At 46.8% G+C, this 24,779-nt stretch overlaps 2 protein-coding genes across 15 annotated transcripts in view; one reads left to right on the forward strand and one right to left on the reverse strand.

The window, feature by feature from the left end:
• Positions 1-15,478, reverse strand: part of Chd1l (chromodomain helicase DNA binding protein 1 like) — a 52,204-nt gene extending 36,726 nt beyond the window's left edge. For 2 of the 5 annotated variants that reach the window (XM_078027701.1, XM_078027702.1), the window contains exons 1-5: positions 14,989-15,121; positions 9,909-10,021; positions 6,958-7,064; positions 6,280-6,394; positions 5,452-5,483 (exon numbers count right to left, since the gene is read on the reverse strand). In XM_078027701.1, the coding sequence (XP_077883827.1) occupies positions 5,452-5,483; positions 6,280-6,394; positions 6,958-7,064; positions 9,909-10,021; positions 14,989-15,118 (497 nt within the window). In that variant the 5' untranslated portion in view covers positions 15,119-15,121. Of the gene's footprint in view, positions 1-5,451; positions 5,484-6,279; positions 6,395-6,957; positions 7,065-9,908; positions 10,022-14,988; positions 15,193-15,345 lie in introns of those variants that run through there. The other 3 variants (XM_078027703.1, XM_078027704.1, XM_078027705.1) reach the window with 3 other exon arrangements.
• Fmo5 (flavin containing dimethylaniline monoxygenase 5) overlaps positions 15,224-24,779 on the forward strand; it is a 54,347-nt gene continuing 44,791 nt past the window's right edge. For 7 of the 10 annotated variants that reach the window (XR_013428352.1, XR_013428353.1, XR_013428351.1 and 4 more), the window contains exon 1: positions 15,224-15,363. The gene's annotated coding sequence lies outside the window, so the exon portion shown is untranslated. Of the gene's footprint in view, positions 15,364-15,476; positions 15,617-19,302; positions 19,496-21,582; positions 21,708-24,779 lie in introns of those variants that run through there. The other 3 variants (XM_078027726.1, XM_078027727.1, XM_021721382.3) reach the window with 2 other exon arrangements.

The raw sequence follows: 24,779 nt of genomic DNA on the forward strand, positions 1-24,779 counted from the left end.
TACATATGGGAAAAGAACTCAAATTGGCATTATTTGATGATGATACGATTTTACACCTAGAAGACCCTAAAAATTCCACCAGAAAACTTCTAGAACTAGTAAATAAATGAATGTAGCAGGATATAAAATCAACACCCATAAGTCAAAAGCATTTCTGTATATCAGTGACAAAGCCTCTGGAAAGAAATGAGAAAAACTATCTCATTCACAATAACCTCAAAACAACAACAAAAATAAAACAAAAACAAAACAAAACAAAAACCCCAGAACACACACACACAAAACTTGGGAATCCACTTAAGGAAAGAGGTAAAAGATCTGTTTAAAGAAAATTATAGAACCCTAAAGAAAGAAATCAAAGAAGGCTTAGAAGATGGAAAGATCTACCTCGCTCTAGGATAGGCAGAATTAATATTTTATCAAAATGACCATACTACCAAAAGCAGTATACAGATTTAATGCAATTCCAATCAAAATCCCAATGGCATTCCTCATAGAAATAGAAAAAACAATCATGAAATTCATCTGGAAAAATAAGAGACCCAGAATAGCTAAAGCAATCCTTAGCAGGAAGAGTGAAGCAGGGGGCATCACTATACTAGACCTTAAACTATACTACAGAGCAACAGTAACAAAAACAGCATGGTATTGGCACCAAAACTGACTGGTAGACCAGTGGTACAGAATAGAGGGCACAGAGACTAACCCACAAAATTGCAATTATCTTATATTAGACAAAGGTGCCAAAAACACACACTGGAGAAAAGATAAACTCTTCAACAAATGGTGCTGGTAAAACTGAAAATCCATGTGCAAAATGAAATTAAACCCCTATCTCTCACCGTGCACAAAACTCGAGTCAAAATGGATCAAGGACCTGGGAATAAAACCAGAGACGTGCATCTAATAGAAGAAAAAGTAGGCCCTGATCTCCATCATGTGGGATTATCCCCCAACTTCCTTAATAAGACTCCTTTGGTGCCAGAATTAAAATCAAGAATCAATAAATGGGACAGATTCAAACTAAAAAGTTTCTTCTCAGCAAAAGAAACAATTTGTGAGAGTGTACATCTTGGGAGCAAATCTTTACCCCTCACATATCAGACAGAGCACTAATCTTTAGGGTATATAAAGAACTCAAAAAGCTAAACACTAAAATAAATAAATAAATAACCAACCCAATCAATAAATGGGCCAAGGACCTGAACAGAAGATGATATACAATCAGTCAACAAATACATGAAAAAAATGTTCATCATCGCTAGCAATTAGAGACATAAAAATCAAAAGTACTCTAAGATTTCATCTCACTCCAATCAGAATGGCAGCTATTATGAATACAAACAACAAAAAGTGTTGGCGAGGATGTGGGAGAAAAGGTACACTGCTGGTGGGACTGCAACTGGTGTAGCCAATATGTTCGATCCTCAGCACCACATACAAACAACGATGTTGTGGCCGCCAATAACTAAAAAAAATAAATATTAAAAAAAAATTCTCTCTCCATCACTCTCTCTTTAAAAAAAAAAAAACTCAAAAAACAGCATACTACAGAACACAGCCACATCAATGTTTACAGCAGCACAATTCACAATAGCTAAACTGTGGAGCCAACCTAGATGCCCTTCAGTAGATGAATGGATTAAAAAATGTGGCAAACATACACAATGAAATATTACTCAGCAATAAAAGAGAATAAAATCATGGCATTTGCAGGTAAATGGATGGAGTTGGAGAATAATGCTAAGTGAAGTTAGCCAATCCCCAAAATCCAAATGCTGAATGTTTTCTTTGATATAAGGAGGCTAATTCTTAGTGGGGTAGGGAGGGAGAGCATTGGAGGAATAGACGAACTCTAGATAGGGCAGAGGGGTGGGAGGGGAAGGGAGGGGGCATGGGTTTAGAAGTGATGATAGAATGTGATGGACACTATTATCCTAAGTACATGTATGAAGACACGAATGGTGTGAATATACTGTGTATACAACCAGAGATATGAAAAAAACGTGCTCTATATGTTATATGAATTGCAATGCATTCCGCTGTCATATATAAATAAAAAACTAATACAAAGAAAGATAATTAACCCATAATGAATGTGTTGGTCAGCTTTCTGCTATTGTGACAAGTAGCTGAGATAATGAGTTTATAAAGAGAAAAGTTTTACTCTGGCTCACAATTTTGGAGGGTCAGTCCACCATCAGCTGGCCCCCTTGCTGTTAAGCACATCATGGCTGAAGGGCATGGCAGAGCCAGCCAGCTATCTCAAGGCTGGGACAGAGAAGAAGAGGAGGCTGGATCCCTGCTACCCATTCCAAGGACACACCCTCAATGAATGACCAGAAGACATCCCATGAGGGCTCCCCTTTCACAGGTTCCACACACTCTCACCAGTTTCATGCTGGGGACCAAGACTTGAACATATGAGCCTTTGGGAGATATACAGGATCCAAACTATAGCAGTAACTCTCAATAAGTACTAGCTGTTAATAATATCATCTTCTTCCTCACTTTTACTCAACTCTTTTTTAAGCGTCTCTCATTTTTCCCTCTTATTTAAACCATTTAATAAATATGTCTGCACAGTTCTTGTGTCCCACAAGCACTGTAAGAGGAATTTTGGAGGGAAGGAATTAAATGTGGGAAATCTGATCACAGAGGCTCACAGAATAGGCGGTGGGCAGGTTAATAAATACACTGGCACTCTACCTACTGGGAGCACATGCCACCCTTTTGCCTTTGTTTCTGTTTGTCTGCATCTGCTACAAGACTACACACCCCTGAAAGTCAAGGTCAATGTCTTAATCTTCTCTATCCCTATGGCCTCATCTGGACCATGATTCAATAAATATTTGCAGAAAAACAACAACAAAAAAAAGGAAGCCTTCCTCCTCAGGCTACAGAGAAAATTGAGAGGAAGAGAGCCAGAGACAGACACTCAGCTAATGAGAGTGGAGTAGGAGAAGACTGACCTGGGGATCCAAAGAGAGGGCAGGAAGTCCAAGGAGAGCACTGGGCAGAATAAGCAGGGGATATATTTAGGATTATAAGGAGACAGGGTCCCCATGAGGTTGGACGGTGGTTATGACATAGGTGGTGAGCGTCCATAGTATAGTTCCACTCAAAACAGGTCTGATGCCTTTAGAAGGACTAGACACAGATATGTATATACACAAGCATCTAAAAATGCTTATTTAATGCAAAAGGCTAAGTGAAGTGGATTTTGGTTCAATGAATGAAAGTGGATTGAATCACTCATCAAAGGAAATTAAAGATTGTTTCCCGGAAACGAAAGTAGAGGGAATTCCAACACAAGAACGGAGAGTCCAACAAGGGAACTCCTGATCTTCTCGATCCAAGATTTTACAAGCCTACTGTCTGTTGTCCAAAAGATTTCAATATTCCATGGTGATAACATACAACTTTAAATGGCCTTCATAAACCTCTTGAGTGCAGATTTTATCACACTGCCTATTTTCAGAATGTAAAATATAGCAATGGAGAAATACAACATTAACAAACATACTAAAAGAAACAACTATGTTGTTGGGATTCTTGCTATGAGTCAATATTATAAATGTCCCTTCATTACTAAGGCTCTTAAATCCACCCAGAAATGCATTCAGAACAGACTGAAATGTAAAAATGTGTTTCTGCTGAATAAGGTGACATTTCAATGCTTCTGCATACTTAGAGACGCTCTCTTAAAAACACGGTCCAGGGCCTGGGGCTGTGGCTCATCAGTAGAGCACTCGCCTAGCATGTGCCAGGCCCTGGGTTTGATCCTCAACACTACATAAAACTAAATAAATAAAATAAAGGTATTGTGTCCAACTACAACTAAAAAAATAAACATTAAAAAAAAAAAAAAAAAAAGAGGCCCAAAGCACCAAGTACTGGGTTTGAATGTCTGCTCTGCCTTACTTGGATTCTTAATCTCTTAATTTCCTCATTTGTAAAATGAATAATAATCCCTGCCTACGAGGATTTTCATGAAACCAAAATGGGGCAATTTACATAAAGTACCCAAGAACATTTATGTCCCAATCTTATTACCTTCTGAGACCTGCCAGATAGTACCATGTTTCATGGATATCTTTGTACTCCTCATCCCTCTATTGTACAGACCATGGGGCAGCTCTATAATTTACCTTCCTGGTTATTAGCAGTAACTCCCTTTCCATGGAGAGACTTCAAAACAAGACAAGTTGGATATTAAGAAGCCAAGAAGAGCTGGGGGAAGGACTGAGTGGAAGAGCAGTTGGGAGGCTCTCAGCTCAATGCCCAGAACCATAAAATGAAATGACATGAAATAACGTGACACGACATAAAATGAAATAAAGTAAAAAGAAAGAAAAAGAGGGAACACATCATATGCTCATTTAAATGTAAATTAAGTAAAACAAAATACTGGATGGAATCATAAAATCTTGGGCCCAGTCATCAAAGTAAGAGTAAACAGAAACTCATTCACAACAATCTGGATGAGGAAAAAATATTTAAAATATTGATAAGGCCCTTTGAGAACAAAACCTTCTGAGTATGAAAGATGCACACAGGGCACGATGGGGCACACCTACAATGACAACCACTTGGGAAACTGGAGGATTGCAAATTTGAGTCCCGTCCCAACGACTTAGTGAGACTATCTCAAAATGAACAATGAAAAGGGCTGGGCATGCAGCTCAGTGGTAAATGCCCCTGAGTTCAATCCCCAGTACCAAGACAGAGTTAAATGGACAAATTACAAGTATACTTCAAACTTCTTTTCCAAATACTCAGTTCTACAGCACTGACTGCTACCTGGTAATTGCCAGGAAAAGGCTCCTATACTACAGTGAGATCTCAAGCAGCAGTCCTGACAGGTGTCTGTGCAAGTTACAGTGTAAAGAATCCAGTGTCCAGGCTGGATGCAGTGGCCCACCTGTAATCCTGGAGACTCTGGGAGCTGAGGCAGGAGGATTACAAATTCAAGGCCTTCCTTGGCAACTCAGAAAGACCCTGTCTCAAAATTTAAAAAATTAATAAATAAAAAGGACTGGAGATGTTGCTCAGTGGTAGAGTACTCCTGGGTTCCATCCCCAGTACCAAAATAAAACCAAAAAACAACAATAAAAATCTGCTAGTAATAAAAATCTCTAGTAATCTGATAAACATCAACCATGTAGATTTAATCTCAGTTGTCACAACAGTCATCCAAAGTAAGAAAGGTAACTACCCCCAGTTTACAGATGAGGACACTGAAGTTGATGGAAATTAAGAAACCAACCCAATAACACATAGCTAAAGAGTAGAGGTTAGACCACAGAATTCCCACCATGCCTGCCATCAACAGGACCCAAAGAAGACAGACCAGACGTATCAGGAAAGAGGCCAAGTATCAAAAAATGTAAGACAAGACAAGACTTCCACACATTCAGCACAATTTCTGACAGGGTACAGTATACTCACGATTTTAGAAACAGTGCATCTTTCAAGCAAATCTGAAAAATTAAGGAAGACACATTAAAAAGACTGGTATTGCTGGGCATGGTGGCCCACACCTGAATCCCAGCAGCTTCTGTGGACTCAGGCAGGAAGGCAGCAGGCTCAAAGCCTGCCTCAGCAACTTACTGAGACTCTGTCTTCAAAAACAAAAAGGGCTGAGGATTGGCTCAGTGGTAAGAACCCTTAGGTTCATTCCTTGGTCCAAAATAAAAAAAGTTAGAATTAAAAAAATAAAGACTGGTATTGATAAATTCTGATTATTAATAATCTAGTTTCTTATTTCTTGTTAACTCTCTTAAACCACAGGATCTAAGCCTTTAACTTGTTTACTAAGTTAAAAACTAAGCACAATTTCTAAGTAGCACTATCACACAAACACAAGTTATGGTTAAGTAGACGGTCTTACAGTTGCCCAGTCTTACTTAGATAAGGATTTAAAACAAGACTGAAACTAGGCATCCTGCATTCCTATCCCCCGGTTATCAGACATGATGCCTCTGTACATGAAACCCTCCGCCCTGCTGCCTGCCTCCTCCTGTTCATCAACAAAGAGGCAGCTAAAGTGCCACTTTCTGGGAAGCTTTACCCTTAATCCACCAGTAGAGAGGGAAATATGTCTAGCTATCTTGAAGCACAGTGATCCTGCACTTCGTTTGGTCACAGTCCCTCTTTGACAATGTGATGAAAGTGGATATCCTCCTAGAAAAATGTGTGCTCTCAAAAAAAAAGTCAATATAATTCAGTGGGTTCTACAACTTCTAAGGACCCAGGTTAGGAGAAATGAATGAATACCTCATAGGTGGTCAGCAGCACATGAAAATGTGACTTCTGTTTTAGGTCTTGCTGAAGATGGGCTCTTTCCTCCTTGTCCCCTGCATATGTTACACAAGAAAGACCTGGAGCAAATCTAAATCCAAGGAAAGAAGCAGATGAACCCAAATGCCACAGCCATGAGATGGTGTGTGCACGTCATGGACGGACTGCAGTGTGCAGATGCCATTCATTAGGTGCTGGTCACAGAACTGTACCTAGAATAATGGTTAAACCCCAGGGTAAGGTCTGTATTAAGCAGGGAGAAGGATCAGGTCTAAGAGGGTCTGCTAACTAAAAATGCAATGTTTCTCACTTTAGTTACTTCCTATGTTACTATGAGAAGGACAGTTTCTCCTTTACATCAGCAAAATTTACTGAGAATAAGTACTAGCCTTTAAATTGTAGAAGGGTAATAGTAACACCCACTGGATCCTCCCCTATCAGATCTTGTCTTGCCTACACTGTTTCAGTTCAACCTTTCTGGAATAAAATCATTGAATATGACAAGATTTTTGCTTCATGATCTTTTATCCATCATCTAGAAAAATATCTTAACATAAGAAGACAGACCAGACGTATCAGGAAAGAGGCCAAGTATCAAAAAATGTAAGACAAGACAAGACTACAAATATAAGTTCAGCTACATCTACTCTGTACCTTTCCATTTCTTCTTTCCAGTTGTTCAAAACAGACAGAGGACTGAGAATCAGAAATGGTCCTTCATCATTTAACCTTCCCGTCAAGTAAATGAGGAGAGCAATCGTCTGAAACAAAGCAGGCAGTTTTGATCACCTTTCCAGGAGACACAACCATGAAGTTCCCACAACCATAGGCAGAGAACACAAACTGTTATACATGACTTGCTTTATAAAGAAATTCCATACAATCTTCCACACATTAGGAAACTAGTACGTTCTCATAACGACTTCAGGTAAGCTCAGTGACTTTGCTAAGGAAATTGATGGTGTTCAATTACTTCAGGAGTTAACGAGCAATGAGGCTCAATATTTATGTAACTGAACCAAAGGGAAAAACGTCAGGAAAGAACAGAAATCAATGAAACCAATACACCTGTTGGAAAACAGGAGTACTTTGAAAATATTAAGCCAGAAGTGCTAAGACCTGACAGCAAACAGCACCCGCACGCACATCACGGCCTTGGCCCTTGGCTCGGCTGCTCTGATGAGAGTGCTTTCCTTCCTCCCCAACTTTCTCCCTCCTTCTAAAACCATTTAGAGGGAGCCTTCTACTGGCTCAAGTTCTAAGCTCAAGTTACATGTGAACAAAACAGATACAACCTTTGGTCTCTCATAATGGGTGCACTATAATCATACTGTATAGCGGGATCCATATGCCATAGTTGTACATGCACACATCTAAAACACACATTCAAATGCAGAAAACAGACAATGAATCATTCTCACAAGAAGTAGGGGTATGAAATGAAACTTTGCAAAGCCAAATGTGCATACTTCAGGACATGTTTGAGTACACTTATGTCTCTAAAGTGGCTCTCAACAAACAAAAACACGTGAAGAGCTTGCATCCCCAAATACTGTGCTATTTCTGAGGAAAAAATATGCCCTAAGGATCAAATTCAAAATCCTGAGAAAACTATAGGCTCAAAGGTGTTCACATCAAAATTAATTTAAGTAACCCAAAAAAGGGGGAACTCATGATTCCTCATCAATAGGACGTTTAAGCAAATCATAAATTCTCGATGGCATACTATGCAGCCAGTTGAATGACTGTGAATATAATAAAATGCAAAACTACAGTGCCAATGTTACATTAATGAATAGAAACCATATGGGCTAGATGTGCACTGTAACTTCAAAGATGTAAAACATACCTTGCTTCTTATGGCTGTGGTTCGAGTGCTGTGATGACAGAGTGGCAGTTCATTTTTTTTGATACAATCATATTAATCTTATAAAGGAAATGATTTTCTCATTTAACTATCCCAGCCCAAAGTGTGCCCAGAGCATCCCTCTAATAAGTGGCTTAACTGGATTAAAACCATTTTGTTGAGTGCTCCCTGAGGATGCAATTTAGAGAAAGTTTGTCTTTTATTACCACAAATCAGAAGTGTCTACCAAATAAATTTAGAGTCACTAGTGAATTTTATCAAACATCTAAAATGGAAATGAGAACAATTTTACATAAACTCTTGCTGAAAATTGAAGAGCAACACTTTTCAATATATTCTATGAGGCCAGCTTTATCCAAATACTAAAACCAGACAAAATTAGTATAAAAAAGGAATATCACAAAACAATATCCTTCATAATGTAGATGCAAAATTCCTAAACATACTTTTACCAAAACAGACTTGGAGTTGGTATATTTTTAGAGAATTTAAAGTAGAGGTGGAAAGGCAAAAGACAAGTGGAATTTGCTGGCTCTCTGTGAAGTCAGTAGGACAATTTCAATGACTGAGAGAAAGGAAATTATACGGAGGATACCTCCAGGAAACTGATTTTTAGTTTTATAGTTCTCGTACAGGAATATACCAGGAACAGATTTGTTTGCCCAAGAGAGAGAAGGAGGGGACGGTTGAATTTCTAAGAGGATGATGAGACCCTTGCTCATTCTCTCCAGTGACCACTGGTGAAACTTTCCTGGGATTGAAAAGTTTTTATCTTCCTGATTTCTGATCAAGCTGCCTCTGACATATATCATGATTGTACAGGATATCTTTTGAATCCTTCAGATAAGTAATCCTTATGTGATTAACCCAAGAGGTGTTGTGACTGAATTTTCCATTAATCCAAGGCCATGTGTCAACCCAGGGCAGTATTGCTTATTATCCTGGCAGAAGCATCAATTTCAACACTCCACCATTGATCACTAGACCAATGCCCGAGGGGGCCACATCTGATTCTCCCTTTTTAAGGTCAGAGAGTCTAAGTTTTATTTTGGAAAACATAGGGTACTTCCTCCATATTTCTCTATCACTGTAGAAAAATGGGCAGCAGCCCCACCCCGACCCACCCCCACTGAGAAAGAGAGAGTAATATTAGAAGCAATACAGTTAACTTCATATAGTGTTACTAAGGAGCACAGTCAATTTGGTCCTTGGGCAAGTATACATGCTTCACACAGAGAAAAGCCCTAAACCTGGGCCCATTAACTGCACTTGTAACTCAAGTAACTTTTCTCACAGACACATGTCAATGCTCATATAAAGGTAATGACATAATTAATAACTACCCCTACAACTAGAAAAATCAATCCCAAGGTTGTGATCTCTTAAAAGTTAAGCATTTCACACTCTAGTATATACATACACACACACACATATATAACAGCACTTAAAGATGGTATTAAGCCAGGTGTGGTGGCACACGCCTATAATCCCATTGGCTCCGGAGGCTAAGGCAGGAGGATCATGAGTTCAAAGCCAACCTCAGCAATTTAGCGAGGCACTAAGCAACTAAGTAAGACACTGTCTTCAAATAAAATACAAAAAAGGGCTGGATGTATGGTTAAGTTTTTAAGTGCACCTGAGTTCAATCTGGGGTACCAAAAATTTTATATATATATGGTAATGAGTTGTGAGGAGGTGTTTCGGTGTAGGTAAACAGTGCTTCTTCACAGTAACATACCTGGCAGGTCTTACCAAGGCCCATCTCATCTCCCAAGATGCAGCCATTTTGACAGTGGAATCGCTGGGCTAGCCAGTTGACTCCCTCCAGTTGATAAGGGCGTAAATGAATTCCTAGAAATAAAAAATAGAGAAAACCAGAGAGCAGACATTTCAGCACATATGTGGGCTAAGCTCTAAGGCTTTGAATGAAGAACATGGCTTACATTCCCTTAATGTCAAACTTTATTGGCTCTATCTTTTATTGGGACGTTCTATGTATAAAAACATTAGCTGGTTTCCAAATTTCTTTTTGGGCAGACTTGGGTTATCATTCAAAGCCCTGAAATAGCCTGTCACTGTTATATAATCTTCTTGATCAAAGAGAAACTCAGCCTGGGATTTGTTCTGTAATACCCACTCTCAAGCCACTGTCCTTTCCTGGAAATAAGTATTCCTGGAAGTGATTCGACAAACAACACATGGACTGTTCATACATGGCCAGTCGCTACCCTTGGGTCCAGTGTCCCCCTCTCCCTGCGCTGCCTGGTAGTTCACACCCCGACTGCTCTTCCCAAGGCTTCCCCGGCCATGGCCAGTCTCTACCCTTGGGTCCAGTGTCCCCCAATCCCTGCGCTGCCTGGTAATTTACACCCCGACTGCTCTTCCCAAGGCTTCCCCGGGCATGGCCAGTCTCTACCCTTGGGTCCAGTGTCCCCCAATCCCTGCGCTGCCTGGTAGTTTACACCCCAACTGCTCTTCCCAAGGCTTCCCTGGCGATGGCCAGTCGCTACCCTGGGGTCCAGTGTCCCCACCTCCCTGCGCTGCCTGGTAGTTTACACCCCGACTGCTCTTCCCCAGGTTTCCCCGGTGATGGCCAGTCGCTACCCTGGGGTCCAGTGTCCCCCTCTCCCTGCGCTGCCTGGTAGTTCACACCCCGACTGCTCTTCCCAAGGCTTCCCCGGGTGATGGCCAGTCGCTACCCTTGGGTCCAGTGTCCCCCTCTCCCTGCGCTGCCTGGTAGTTCACACCCCGACTGCTCTTCCCCAGGCGTCCCCGGTGATGGCCAGTCGCTACCCTTGGGTCCAGTGTCCCCCTCTCCCTGTGCTGCCTGGTAGTTCACACCCGACTGCTCTTCCCCAGGCTTCCGCGGTGATGGCCAGTTGCTACCCTTGGGTCCAGTGTCCCCCTCTCCCAGCGCTGCCTGGTAGTTTACACCCCGACTGCTCTTCCCAAGGCTTCCGCGGTGATGGCCAGTTGCTACCCTTGGGTCAAGTGTCCCCCTCTCCCTGCGCTGCCCGGTACTTTACACCCCGACTGCACTTCCCCAGGCTTCCCCGGCCATGGCCAGTCGCTACCCTTGGGTCCAGTGTCCCCCTTTCCCTGCGCTGCCTGGTAGTTTACACCCCGACTGCTCTTCCCAAGGCTTCCCCGGCCATGGCCAGTCGCTACCCTTGGGTCCAGTGTCACCCTCTCCCTGCACTGCCTGGTAGTTTACACCCCGACTGCTCTTCCCAAGGCTTCCCCGGCCATGGTGAGTCTCTACCCTTGGGTCCAGTGTCCCCCTCTCCCTGCGCTGCCTGGTAGTTTACACCCCGACTGCTCTTCCCAAGGCTTCCCCGGCCATGGCCAGTCGCTACCCTTGGGTCCAGTGTCCCCCTCTCCCTGTGCTGCCTGGTAGTTTACACCCCGACTGCTCTTCCCAAGGCTTCCCCGGCCATGGCCAGTCGCTACCCTGGGGTCCAGTGTCCCCCTCTCCCTGCGCTGCCTGGTAGTTTACACCCCGACTGCTCTTCCCAAGGCTTCCCTGGCCATGGCCAGTCGCTACCCTTGGGTCCAGTGTCCCCCTCTCCCTGCGCTGCCTGGTAGTTTACACCCCGACTGCTCTTCCCAAGGCTTCCGAGGCCATGGTGAGTCTCTACCCTTGGGTCCAGTGTCCCCCTCTCCCTGCGCTGCCTGGTAGTTCACACCCCGACTGCTCTTCCCCAGGCTTCCCCGGTGATGGCCAGTCTCTACCCTGGGGTCCAGTGTCCCCCTCTCCCTGCGCTGCCTGGTAGTTTACACCCCGATTGCTCTTCCCCAGGCTTCCCCGGTGATGGCCAGTCTCTACCCTTGGGTCCAGTGTCCCCCTCTCCCTGCGCTGCCTGGTAGTTCACACCCCAACTGCTCTTCCCAAGGCTTCCCCGGGCATGGCCAGTCGCTACCCTTGGGTCCAGTGTCCCCCTCTCCCTGCGCTGCCTGGTAGTTCACACCCCGACTGCTCTTCCCCAGGCGTCCCCGGTGATGGCCAGTCGCTACCCTTGGGTCCAGTGTCCCCCTCTCCCTGTGCTGCCTGGTAGTTTACACCCCGACTGCTCTTCCTAAGGCTTCCCCGGTGATGGCCAGTCGCTACCCTTGGGTCCAGTGTCCCCCTCTCCCTGCGCTGCCTGGTAGTTTACACCCCGACTGCTCTTCCCAAGGCTTCCCCGGTGATGGCCAGTCGCTACCCTTGGGTCCAGTGTCCCCCTTTCCCTGTGCTGCCTGGTAGTTTACACCCCGACTGCTCTTCCCAAGGCTTCCCTGGCCATGGCCAGTCGCTACCCTTGGGTCCAGTGTCCCCCTCTCCCTGCGCTGCCTGGTAGTTCACACCCCGACTGCTCTTCCCAAGGCTTCCCCGGCCATGGCCAGTCTCTACCCTTGGGTCCAGTGTCCCCCTCTCCCTGCGCTGCCCGGTACTTTACACCCCGACTGCTCTTCCCCAGGCTTCCCCGGCCATGGCCAGTCGCTACCCTGGGGTCCAGTGTCCCCCTCTCCCTGTGCTGCCTGGTAGTTTACACCCCGACTGCTCTTCCCAAGGCTTCCGAGGCCATGGTGAGTCTCTACCCTTGGGTCCAGTGTCCCCCTCACCCTGCGCTGCCCGGTACTTTACACCCCGACTGCACTTCCCCAGGCTTCCCCGGCCATGGCCAGTCTCTACCCTTGGGTCCAGTGTCCCCCTCTCTCTGCGCTGCCCGGTACTTTACACCCCGACTGCTCTTCCCCAGGCTTCCCCGGCCATGGCCAGTCGCTACCCTGGGGTCCAGTGTCCCCCTCTCCCTGCGCTGCCTGGTAGTTTACACCCCAACTGCTCTTCCCAAGGCTTCCGAGGCCATGGTGAGTCTCTACCCTTGGGTCCAGTGTCCCCCTCACCCTGCGCTGCCCGGTACTTTACACACCGACTGCACTTCCCCAGGCTTCCCCGGCCATGGCCAGTCGCTACCCTTGGGTCCAGTGTCCCCCTTTCCCTGCGCTGCCTGGTAGTTTACACCCCGACTGCTCTTCCCAAGGCTTCCCCGGCCATGGCCAGTCGCTACCCTTGGGTCCAGTGTCACCCTCTCCCTGCGCTGCCTGGTAGTTTACACCCCGACTGCTCTTCCCAAGGCTTCCGAGGCCATGGTGAGTCTCTACCCTTGGGTCCAGTGTCCCCCTCTCCCTGCGCTGCCTGGTAGTTTACACCCCGACTGCTCTTCCCAAGGCTTCCCCGGCCATGGCCAGTCGCTACCCTTGGGTCCAGTGTCCCCCTCTCCCTGTGCTGCCTGGTAGTTTACACCCCGACTGCTCTTCCCAAGGCTTCCCTGGCCATGGCCAGTCGCTACCCTTGGGTCCAGTGTCCCCCTCTCCCTGCGCTGCCTGGTAGTTTACACCCCGACTGCTCTTCCCAAGGCTTCCGAGGCCATGGCGAGTCTCTACCCTTGGGTCCAGTGTCCCCCTCTCCCTGCGCTGCCTGGTAGTTCACACCCCGATTGCTCTTCCCCAGGCTTCCCCGGTGATGGCCAGTCTCTACCCTGGGGTCCAGTGTCCCCCTCTCCCTGCGCTGCCTGGTAGTTTACACCCCGATTGCTCTTCCCCAGGCTTCCCCGGTGATGGCCAGTCTCTACCCTTGGGTCCAGTGTCCCCCTCTCCCTGCGCTGCCTGGTAGTTCACACCCCAACTGCTCTTCCCAAGGCTTCCCCGGGCATGGCCAGTCGCTACCCTTGGGTCCAGTGTCCCCCTCTCCCTGCGCTGCCTGGTAGTTCACACCCCGACTGCTCTTCCCCAGGCGTCCCCGGTGATGGCCAGTCGCTACCCTTGGGTCCAGTGTCCCCCTCTCCCTGTGCTGCCTGGTAGTTTACACCCCGACTGCTCTTCCTAAGGCTTCCCCGGCCATGGCCAGTCGCTACCCTTGGGTCCAGTGTCCCCCTCTCCCTGCGCTGCCTGGTAGTTTACACCCCGACTGCTCTTCCCAAGGCTTCCCCGGTGATGGCCAGTCGCTACCCTTGGGTCCAGTGTCCCCCAATCCCTGCGCTGCCCGGTAGTTCACACCCCGACTGCTCTTCCCAAGGCTTCCCCGGCCATGGCCAGTCTCTACCCTTGGGTCCAGTGTCCCCCTCTCCCTGTGCTGCCTGGTAGTTCACACCCCGACTGCTCTTCCCAAGGCTTCCGAGGCCATGGTGAGTCTCTACCCTTGGGTCCAGTGTCCCCCTCTCCCTGTGCTGCCTGGTAGTTCACACCCCGACTGCTCTTCCCAAGGCTTCCGAGGCCATGGTGAGTCTCTACCCTTGGGTCCAGTGTCCCCCTCTCCCTGTGCTGCCTGGTAGTTCACACCCCGACTGCTCTTCCCAAGGCTTCCCCGGTGATGGTCAGTCTCTACCCTGGGGTCCAGTGTCCCCCTCTCCCTGCGCTGCCTGGTAGTTCCCACCCCGACTGCTCTTCCCCAGGCGTCCCCGGCGACCCCCTCTCCGTGTCCCCTGCGGTCTCTCCGGGTCACCGGCCCCTCTTGCCCGCCCACCACCCTCTGAGGGGAGCCGCTGGGCGCCTGGCTTCCCAGGGCCACGGAACCGCGGGGGACCCCCAGGCAGGGCGGGCCCAGCGCTCTCCCGAGACGCGCCGCTCCTGGGCGGGAACCTCGGGCGCGCCCTGCCCCCCCCCCTCCCCGCTGCCGTCGCCGCGCCCCGCGCTCCGCCCGCGCTTCCGGGAGACGACTGACGGCGACTCCGCCTCCCACGGGCGCCACGACGGTCCCGGGTTCCCGTGAGGAACGGGCCGTGGAGGCCGGCGAGGGTCGCTGCGGTGGCTCCCCGAGGGCAGGACGGGACCCGACTGACCGCGCAGAGCGGCGCGAGCGTGGCCCGGACGCCGCGGGGAGGAGAAGCACCCAGCGTCCAGCCACCTGCGGCAACAGGCTCCGTCAGGAGAGTCAAGGGGCGGGGCGTCTTCCGAGCCCGACCGCAGCATCACCCGCACGGCCGGAACGCCTGGACCGGGCTTCGCGCCCCACCGGGCACGTTTCCCCTCCCACCGCCGGCTGCCCGGAAGTGCCCCGCGCCGAGCTCCGCCCACACACTGCCGGCGGAGGGGAAGCCCCGCGCCCGCGGGAAAATGTCCTTTGAGACCGGGCTCGCTGGGGAAAAGCTGGCGTGCACCAGGCGCGTCTGGGGGCCCTTCTCCTGCAGCCCACTTACCTGACAGGCCGCACTGCCGTAAGTCCTGCTCCTGCACCCGCGTCCGCACCGCCTCTGGTCGGCCCTTTGCCTGGAAGGCTACTAAGAAGCCCGGCACGCGGCCCTCCATCTGGCTGCGAGAGGCTCCTCCCCGCGCGCCCTGGGCGCGCAGCCTTCCTGTGAGCCCCGGAGGACCCTGGGAGCGCCGCTCAGGGCTGTGGGAGCGCCGCGCAGCCGCCAGGGGGCGCCCGGTGAGGGCGTGTGTGGCGAGCTGCTGGGAGTCCGCCACCAGGTCAGTCCTGGAGTTCTTGGCTGAGCAGGGCCTGGGTGGCTGCTCTGCTCTCAGGAGTCAGCTCAATTCTGTTGACTCTGGCGGTAAATCGGGCGAGACTCTGAAGCCCCCTGAGCTGTTCCCTGTTGGCTGTAGGCCAAGCGAAAGCCTCCAAATGTTGCTGCCGCCAAGGGCATTTCAAGGACGCTATGGGAGTAGGTAGATTGCCCACTGGTTAGCTTCAGGGTGACCAGCCTCAGTTCTGAGGAATCCCATGATGTAGTTTACCACTAGTACAAATATTATCACAACCACAGTGTCACTGCATTTACCCCCATACCTCCTAGGTGCTGCCCTAGGAGCTGACACATATTTTCTTATTTAACACAGCAACCTTATAAATAGGTTTTATTTATTGTAACTGGAATTTGAATCAGCAAAACAGGGAACAGAAGCTATTATTTTCCTAAGTAACTTTACCAGAGTATTATTTCCACATAAGTTAATCCTGGTGCTTCCGTTGGCCTTTGATAAATTCATTGTAAACTACAAAAGAGTTACATTTGGTTGTTTTTTCCTAGAGACGCCAACAAAGCATGGTTTTATGAAGCTAATTTTGTGTCTTGAGTCTTCATGAATACTGCTTGAGCCACCTACTCCATGTGCCAACCATTTATAACACTAGAGACAGAGGCTACTAATCTCATGGAGCTATACTTTAAAAAGAAAATAAAGGCAATAAATAAAAACCAGATAGTGATCAATGCTAAGAGAGTGGTAAATGCTAAGATCCATGCTAAGATAGTAAAACAGTGTCACATCTTAGAGCTACATTGATTTTGTCCAGCACCTTTCCTGTTACCCAAGTCCTAGGCCAGAGGCCTAACTCTGGGGTCCCAACAATTCAAAACTGATCACTTTCTCCAAAAACCAAATGGAAAAAATCATGGGGAAAAGGAACTTTCATCAATGTACCTGTACTGGAAAGACCAGTGATGTCAATGTCTCAGTCCTGTCTCTCAGATACTAATGAGAACTTTAGCTTAAATAGAGGAAGAACTGGTACGGGAACGAAGACGGACGTGTAATAAGCAGTCCTGGTCAACTGTCATGTGGTTTATCATTCTCTTGAGTTCTGATCACCCCGAGTCTTATTAGTGTTGAGGACATTGCCAGCTGTTCAAGGGTGATGTCCACTTGCTTCATGGGATATTTATCTATTAGATCTGTGATCCTGGAATGGGGGGCCTTCAGTTCCCATGGGACTCTATTGCTCCTGCTGAGGGAAGGCAGTCTCTTCACCATTGATCAGCCTGTAAGACTCACTGTTTGTGGAAAATGTGGGGTAAAAACTGAAGACTTCTAGGCACCACTCCAAGGCCCAGAAGTAGAAGCAAGCTGGCTGTGGAAAATATCTTAATTTTTCACACCTTCATGTCTTCAGCCTTAAAGAAAGCATATTATCAGCTTTAAATGAATACTACTTACATGATTAATATGCTTATATTTACATAAATTAGTACATCAATTATGGAAATGCTGTGGGGATCCTCAAAAAAAAAAAAAACTAGAAATAGAACTACCATATGACCCAGAGTTGTGCAGGAATCTGACCCATGCTGAGAGCCATAACTGAGTCAGAATGACGCATGGCATTTTTGCCAGAATGGAGTGGTGAGCCAACAAGCCATTAAGATGATGATGGTTATGTTAAGCTGTGTGTTCAGTTGTGTATTAGACCCCTGCTGTCCGCCTAGGCCTGCTACTTTGGAGTTCTCATGGGGATTCCTGGAGAGTTCCCATTGGTTGGGGAAGCTCCAGAGGAGGGATTTCCAGTTGGTGTGGTGTGTGCCTGGAGGAGCCGCGTGGGCGGCGTGTGTGGAGTGTGCTGGTGGAGTTCGGAAATAAAGTTTGTTCCTGCTTGAGTGGCTCGTGGTTTGTGCCCAGCCAGACTATGGCAGACCCAAAGTTTAATAAGGGAGTAAAACAGACAAATACAAAATGAAGAAGAGATGCCAAACTTTATCATGCTTTTAGTTACATATTAGGCATTGGCAAACCCAACTGAAGAACCAGGTATTTTTTATCAAAGACAGCCTCTCTAAGTCCCTGTTTTATTTTCCTATTTGCGGGTTTTTTCAAAACCTTACCATAGATTGGTACCCTTTGGTGGCTTCTCTGAAAGACTCTCTGGCTATTAAACTGCTTCTCAGTGTTTTTTTGCATCCTATTCTTTGTTTAACTTGTTTCCTCCCCTCCAGATTTTAATGCACTACACTTATCTGCTAAAGTAATGATATCAACCACCTTCCACTTAAACAAAAGGATGCTTATTGTTTTTTAACTTAAAGTATATTTCAGAGATAGGGCCCTAGCTCTAAGCTAAGTAGACTGCTGATATATTGAGTCTGGCATCTAAAATATAGCTGAGAAATGTAGCCAAGAGACTCCAGATCTGCAAGTTATACTGTAGAGACAGGCAGGGGAGAAGCAGAGAGTTCAATTTGGAGACTATTGTAATAGTCTGGGCAAAAGATGATAATTGGGGGGCCAGCAAGGTTGCAGTAGAGTGATGAATAGATATATTGTACAGGTGATGCCTAGAAGATTCACGGGTTGAGCATTGGCAGGAAGTGGGAGAATATAAGATGATTTCAACAATTTGGCATTGATAGAATGGAGTCATCATGTTGAAGGAGGAAGGCAGCAAAGAGTTTGGGGACATCAAGTATTCATTTTTGTGCTGGCAAGTATGCAGAAATAGGGGAACTCTCATGCATTGCTGGTAGGAATGTAAATTAGTACAGCAATTAAGACAAACACTCTGGGGCTCATCAAACACACACACACACACACACACACAGAAACTAGAAATACAACTACCATATGATCCAACAGTTCCATTATAGGGTGTATATCCAAAGGAAATACAATTAGTATGTGAAAGAGATATCACTCCCCAGTTTATTACAGCACTTTTCACAGTAGCCAAGATGTGGAATCAACCTAGATGCCCATTGTGGATGAATGAATAAAGAAAATGGGGCATATATATACAATGGAGCTTTTCAGCCAAAAAAAGATGAAATTTCATCATTTAGAGCAACATGGATGAGCCTAGGGGCATTATGTTACATGAAAAAAGTCAGGCACAAAAAAGACAAATACACATATTTTCACTTAATGTGGAAACTGAAAAGGTTGATGTCACAGAAGTGGAGAGTAGAACTGGGAAGAGTGGGAAGAAGAAGGGGTGGAGAAAGGCTGGTTAATGGGCACGGGGTCCAGCTGGATGGGGGGAATATTTCTAATGCTCTCTAACATAGTGGGGTTCTCATGTTGATGGTAATTAATTGAATATTTCAAAATAGTAAAGAGGATTGTTGTAATGATGTAACGTGGGGCATGTTGCATCAGAAAAGAGGAAACTTAACTTGCTGGCTGCTACTCGCTTCCCAGTCCTGGGGCCACAGGTGGCTGAGAGAGCACCTAGCGATTAGCCAGAAGGCATGGCCGTGGGTTGTGATGAAGAAATGGAACCCCTCTAGGAGAGGCTCAGAACCCTCTGCCCTCATGGACATTACTGCCTGTAGGAGGGGTGTACACGTGAACTCTCCCCACCCTGCTGACCTTTACCCTGATTGGCTCTTGTACATTCTATTATGTGTGTGTTTTCTCATTAAAGGAGATCCTGCTTTGACTGTTCTCCCTGTCCTCCTGCAAGGGAGGGCTGGGTGCAGACGGCCAGTCGACCTTTACCATTCTTGGCCTGTCCTGGCTGGGGCGTGCTCTCCCAATCTCTCCCACAGGTCAGGAGGGAACAGGGAGGCTAAAACCCCTGACATCTGGCACCCCACGCGGGAGTGAGAGTATCGAGCCGAGCCAAGGGAGTGTTCCGAGGTAAGGGTATCCCTGGAAAGATGGGGCCATCTCACACTAGGCATAAGGACCCAGCTCTTAATGCTAAAAAGCCGAGGTTTAGAGATCTTGGATGCGCAGCCCAAAAGGTCTGGGAAACCTTGACACTCGTGGGGTCCTGGTGGATGGCTGAGGGGGAGAAGGAGAGAAATGTTTGCCAGAGGGAGCCAGGCTGGCCGGTGGGAGCCCCAGGTGTTTCTTCTTGTGGCCTGCTGCAGGCCCCACCAGCGCCCGGCGTCTGAGTCCCTGTCCCACTCCGCCCTCGGGCCTTGGGCCACCTGGGACCCCACAGAACAGTTGGTGAGGAAGAGGGAAATTAACCTGGGAGAGGACCCCCCTCTGAGGGACTATCTGCCCTCAGCTCCTGTCTCTCTCCTGGCCCCTCAAGAGGAACATCTAGGGGTGACAAAGACCCTTTTAAGACACCTACTCCTCCTTCCACCAATCCTTGGCCTGGTCCCCTAAATTCCACACTAACTGCCCCTGTCCCGGAACACACGGTAGACAGTCGGGATGGGGAACGGCCTCCACCATATTGTCATCCCTCTCCCCGCGGAAATTCTCCACCCTCTTACCAAAAAAAAAAAAAAAAAAAGACTCAAAAAAAGGCCATCTCTGAGGAGGGCCTAATTCGCTCTGGGCTGAAACCATCCTCCAGCCTCTGGAAAGGCCCTGCCCCCAGTGTAAAAAGGGATTTCATTTGGCAAAAGGATTATAAGTCCAAATTTGATATTGAGGGGAAGTCTTTAAACTAGTAATGGGGTGCCCTCCAGCCCCGCCACCCAGAGGAGGTGCCCCACCTAGACACTGGCCTGGGGCCCACTGGCCAGGCGAGAGGCCCAGCCAGGCCCGCCTGGACCTGCCCACCCAACCTGGAGGCACAATCTCACAGGCTCCTGCTCCCTGTGCAGCCCGGTGGCAGCTGGAATCTGGGACACCCCCCCCCGCCCCCCCTTCCCCGGGCCGTCTGAGGTTGCCAGGGGACAGCGATAGGGAGAGAGAATGGCCTTACAGCGCCACCTGAGGAAAACAGCTTCCTTCAAATTGGCAAAATAATGAAATGAAAAATTTGAACATTTTAGCTTTGGATGGGAACATAAAAATTTGCCAGCAAGGAGCCAGCGGGGACTCAGAGGGCTGCCAAGGATCTTGCCACCAAAGGAAATTCCCCCCAGGGCCCCTTCAGGATTGGCCCTGCTTTATATATATATATATATATATATATATAAAAGAGGGGGGAACAACCCGCCATTCTCATGCCTCCTGAGCTTTATAAATGCAGGGTTAGCAATATCTCAAATCCATAACAGCTGATATCCAGAACTCCAGTTTAGCTATCCTTACTTCTGCCACAATGGTTCTCCCACACCTGGAGGCTAATGCATAGATATGTTAATGAGCACCATTGAGGCCTATTTCAATTGTGAAAAACTTTGAGGCTTACTTACCAACCCACATGCAAGTTACAGGAAGAAGGATAGGATATCAAAAGAAGAGTCAAACCCAGGTGGTAGCCAGGATGCTTTTTTCAATATCTGTTTTTAGTAGATTTTGCCTTATGCTCTTCCCAAAACCACACATATACTCCAAAGCTGGCACACCAAAATGGTTTTTCTGCTATCATGCCCTACAGATTGTGAATGTCCCTAACATGACATAATGATGAATGTTTGAGGTAATAGATAGATCAATTACCCTAATCTGATTAATTCACATTATATACATACATCAAAATATCACACTGTGTCCCATAAATATGAAAGTATGTATTGTTATGTTCGTTGAAATTTTAAAATACATGCATCGAAAGCTTTTTTTTTTTTTTGTAAGAATTCATGTCGAGAAAAAAACAATTCAATTTTGGACAGAGTATCATGACACAGTTACAGAGACCCAAGAATAGGTTTGGCATAGGTAACTGGATAGATTATTCTAGAGTTCAGGGGAAAGGGTTAGAACTGCATATGAATAAGGAAGTCATGATTTTAGGATGGAGCTTAGGTTCTAATATCCTCAGGAGTGTGACTGGAACTATAGAAAAGACTAATCCTTGGTCAACTAATATTTAGAAATCGGGAAGAGGGCCAGCAGAAGAGACTAAGAACAGCCAGTGAAATCATATGAGCACTAAGGAATGGCATCCCTAAGGACAGAGGAGTAGAGCCTCACTGGTGAAGGTCTACATCAGGTGCAGGTAAGAGGTGGGGTGAAGAAAGGATAGAAAGTAAGCACTGAATTGGTGACTTCATGATGGCCAGTGGCCTTGGCAAGGAGTCCAGTGCCTGACGCAGTGACTGAAACCAGATGGGAGGGAAGAAGGTGGAGACAGACTCTCTCACCCCTTTGGAAGAGTTTTGATGTAAAAAGAAGCAGAAAATTGGCAGCAACCACTAGCAGTAAGGGCAGTTTATTTTAAGGTGGTTGATGTTAGAGCAATTGAATGCTGATGGGAACGATCCAGGAAGTGTTCTGGAGTGAGAGGGGGTGGGATCCAATGCACAAGTAGAGGGTTGGCATAGACAGTAAGGCTCAATGTGAGATTAGATTTGGTGGTGACAGCACCTGATGTCTCCTGACTCTGTTGTCCCAAAGAAATAAGGAACAGTGTCATCAGGTGAGCTTGGGTGGAAGGGGTTGGAGGTCTGAAGACAGAAAGATGTGAAACAGTTGTCTGGGGAAGTGGAGAGGGAATGGACTAGAGGAATATGGTACCATTGCCAAGCAGCATGGTGTGTGTTGGCTGCAGATGGGGAAGAGGTAGAGAACTGAGTGGACATTTGCCAGATGAGTACAATAGAGAGTGATTGCGTTAGTCATGTCCCCAGTGTCTAGAAGAGGCGAACATGTTAGATAAGGTCCCTGCACTTATGAGCTTAGATTCTAGTGATGAGAAATAGAAAAAGAAAGGGGAGTACAAATAAGGTAGTACAGTGCTAAGAAGATTGCAAACAGGGTCACAATAGTGAGAATGGGGCTGGGAGCAGCTCTGGATAGAGTGGGTGGAAGAGGAGATCAGTAAAAAGATGACATTTGAATTATAGTCTGAATGATGAGAAGCCAGCTTTGTGAAATCAGAGGAAGAAGGTTTAGGGCAGAGAGATCACACATGCAAAGACATTGAGACAAGATTTGCAAGGGATAATAAATACATTTTAAGAATTGGTGACTGAGTTGGGTGCAATGGAGCACTTCTGTAATCCCAGGAACTAAGGAGGCTGAGATAGGAGGATGGCAAGTTCAAGGTAAGCTGGACAATTTAGTGAGAACCTCTCAAAATAAAAAGTCTGTAAAGTAAAAGATCTGCAGAGTAAAAAGGCACGCAGCTCAAAGGTAGAACAACTACCTGGCATATGTGGGACCTGGGTTCACTCTCTAGTGCTGAGAGAAGAAAGATAGTGACGATGCACTTGAAGGGGTTTGGTCATCGTTGACCACAGGGCTGAGGGAGAGAGAGAGGCCGAGGTGGGCTCCCACAGGCTTCTGCCCTGGGATATGGATGTTTATGCCACCACTGAGGACTTCTAAGAGAGAGAAGCTGGTGTGAGGGAGGGAAGACCATAAAGTCACCTTCAGGAGGTATCCGATTGTTCCTGGAATAGTGTCTGGCCTGAGGAAGAACTCAAAACATACTGTTAGACGTCCCAGTGAGGGGTCTGTGGAGGAGTTGAAAAATCTAGGACCTGATTGATATAACCCGAGGTCAAGAGAGGACATTTAACACATAGGCAAACGAAGGCACAGAAAGTTTAGGAAACCTGTTCAATGTTTTCTAGCAGGTCAGTATTAACTGTCCGAACGAAATCTAGCTCAATCCCCTTTTCATTCATTGCTCTGGTCATACAATAATGATGCTTATATTAATTGTTTCATTTCTCCACATAGAGAGAGAAATGTCCTTGGACAACAGCAACACAATAACAATAAGTGACCAAAGCATGTTTGGGTAGATCTTAGCATCTTCAAGCCCAACCCAAACAAGCATGACTGTAGCACAGGTTTGTGAAGAGGTTACGTTTGCTGTCCACTGTGTTACACTGTGTCCACTGTGTTACAGTAGGATACTAGCTGGCAGCTTGAGTAAAAGATGTGGCCATAGGGAAAATGTACAGAACTCTTCTTGCATACATGAACTTGGACCTTTGGGCTAAGGTTAGAATTAGGTCAGTGCCCTCCACTGAGTTGAAAGAAATTTGGTTTTTTTTTTCTCCCAAGAAAGGAAAGACCACATTTGACTTTGATGTAATTATATATCTTAGGCATCAAATTTATATAATAATTGTAAAACCCAGAGAGCCCAAGAGCCTGAGATGATATACTAAGAAGAATGTACATTTAAGTAAAACTAGAAGTACTTTACAGCACCCTGGCACAGTGACCTCTGAGAATTGATGCTTCTTTTCTATACCGAAGGCCACACACTGAAATATTCTCAAATAAATCTTTGAGGACATAGGTCAGAGACATGGATAGCTCTGCACTGAAACTTGCCCGTGTGTCTTATTTGACAGAACAGTTCTTGTTTTCCTTTTTTGTTTGTCTGCAGTACTGGGATTGAACCCAAGGTCTTGGGCATGTTAGGCAAGCACTCTTCCTAATAAGCCGCATCCCCACCCCTTTTAATTTAATTTAATTTAATTTAATTTTAAGTTGCCAGTGCTGGCCTCAAACTCACAATCCTCTTGCATTACCCTCCTGAATAGCTATGATAAGGAGCATGTGCCTTCATACCCAGCTTTTATTTTCCTCTCTAATTGAATATGTTTTCAAATTAGTCACAATGATTTCACTTTTTGTTCTCTGTCCAGCAGGAAAGGTTTTATGTGATCCACTTAGCCAGCCCCTGAAGCTTTTGAGTTTACTAGTGCTGAACTTTTCTGACAAATTTCTACATAAGCAGCCAGTTATCAATAATAAAATTACATGAAGCCAAAATATTCTCATGATTCAGCCTATACTGAAACCCTAAGAACTCTCTCTGACTTCCTCTTCCTCTGGGTTGGTAAGAACCCAAAGCCGTCTTATATCCTAACTTCACAAAGCCTGGGCCTTAGGTATGAAAATGAACATACCTGTTGCACATGTATCTGTGTTGCTGAGGTACAGTTGCAAAGTTAAGCCAAAATGCTCAAAAATGGCATGTAAAACAATCTTCGACATCAGAGCCCTGAACAACCTGAGTGCATCTGAAAGGCCCCTGATGCATGGTGATTCACAGTGAGGACAGTGGGAGCTGTCCTTTAGCACTGTGGTGAACACTAAATGAGAC

This window comes from Ictidomys tridecemlineatus, chromosome 11, assembly GCF_052094955.1.
Source record: "Ictidomys tridecemlineatus isolate mIctTri1 chromosome 11, mIctTri1.hap1, whole genome shotgun sequence".
NCBI classification, from domain to species: Eukaryota; Metazoa; Chordata; class Mammalia; order Rodentia; family Sciuridae; genus Ictidomys; species Ictidomys tridecemlineatus.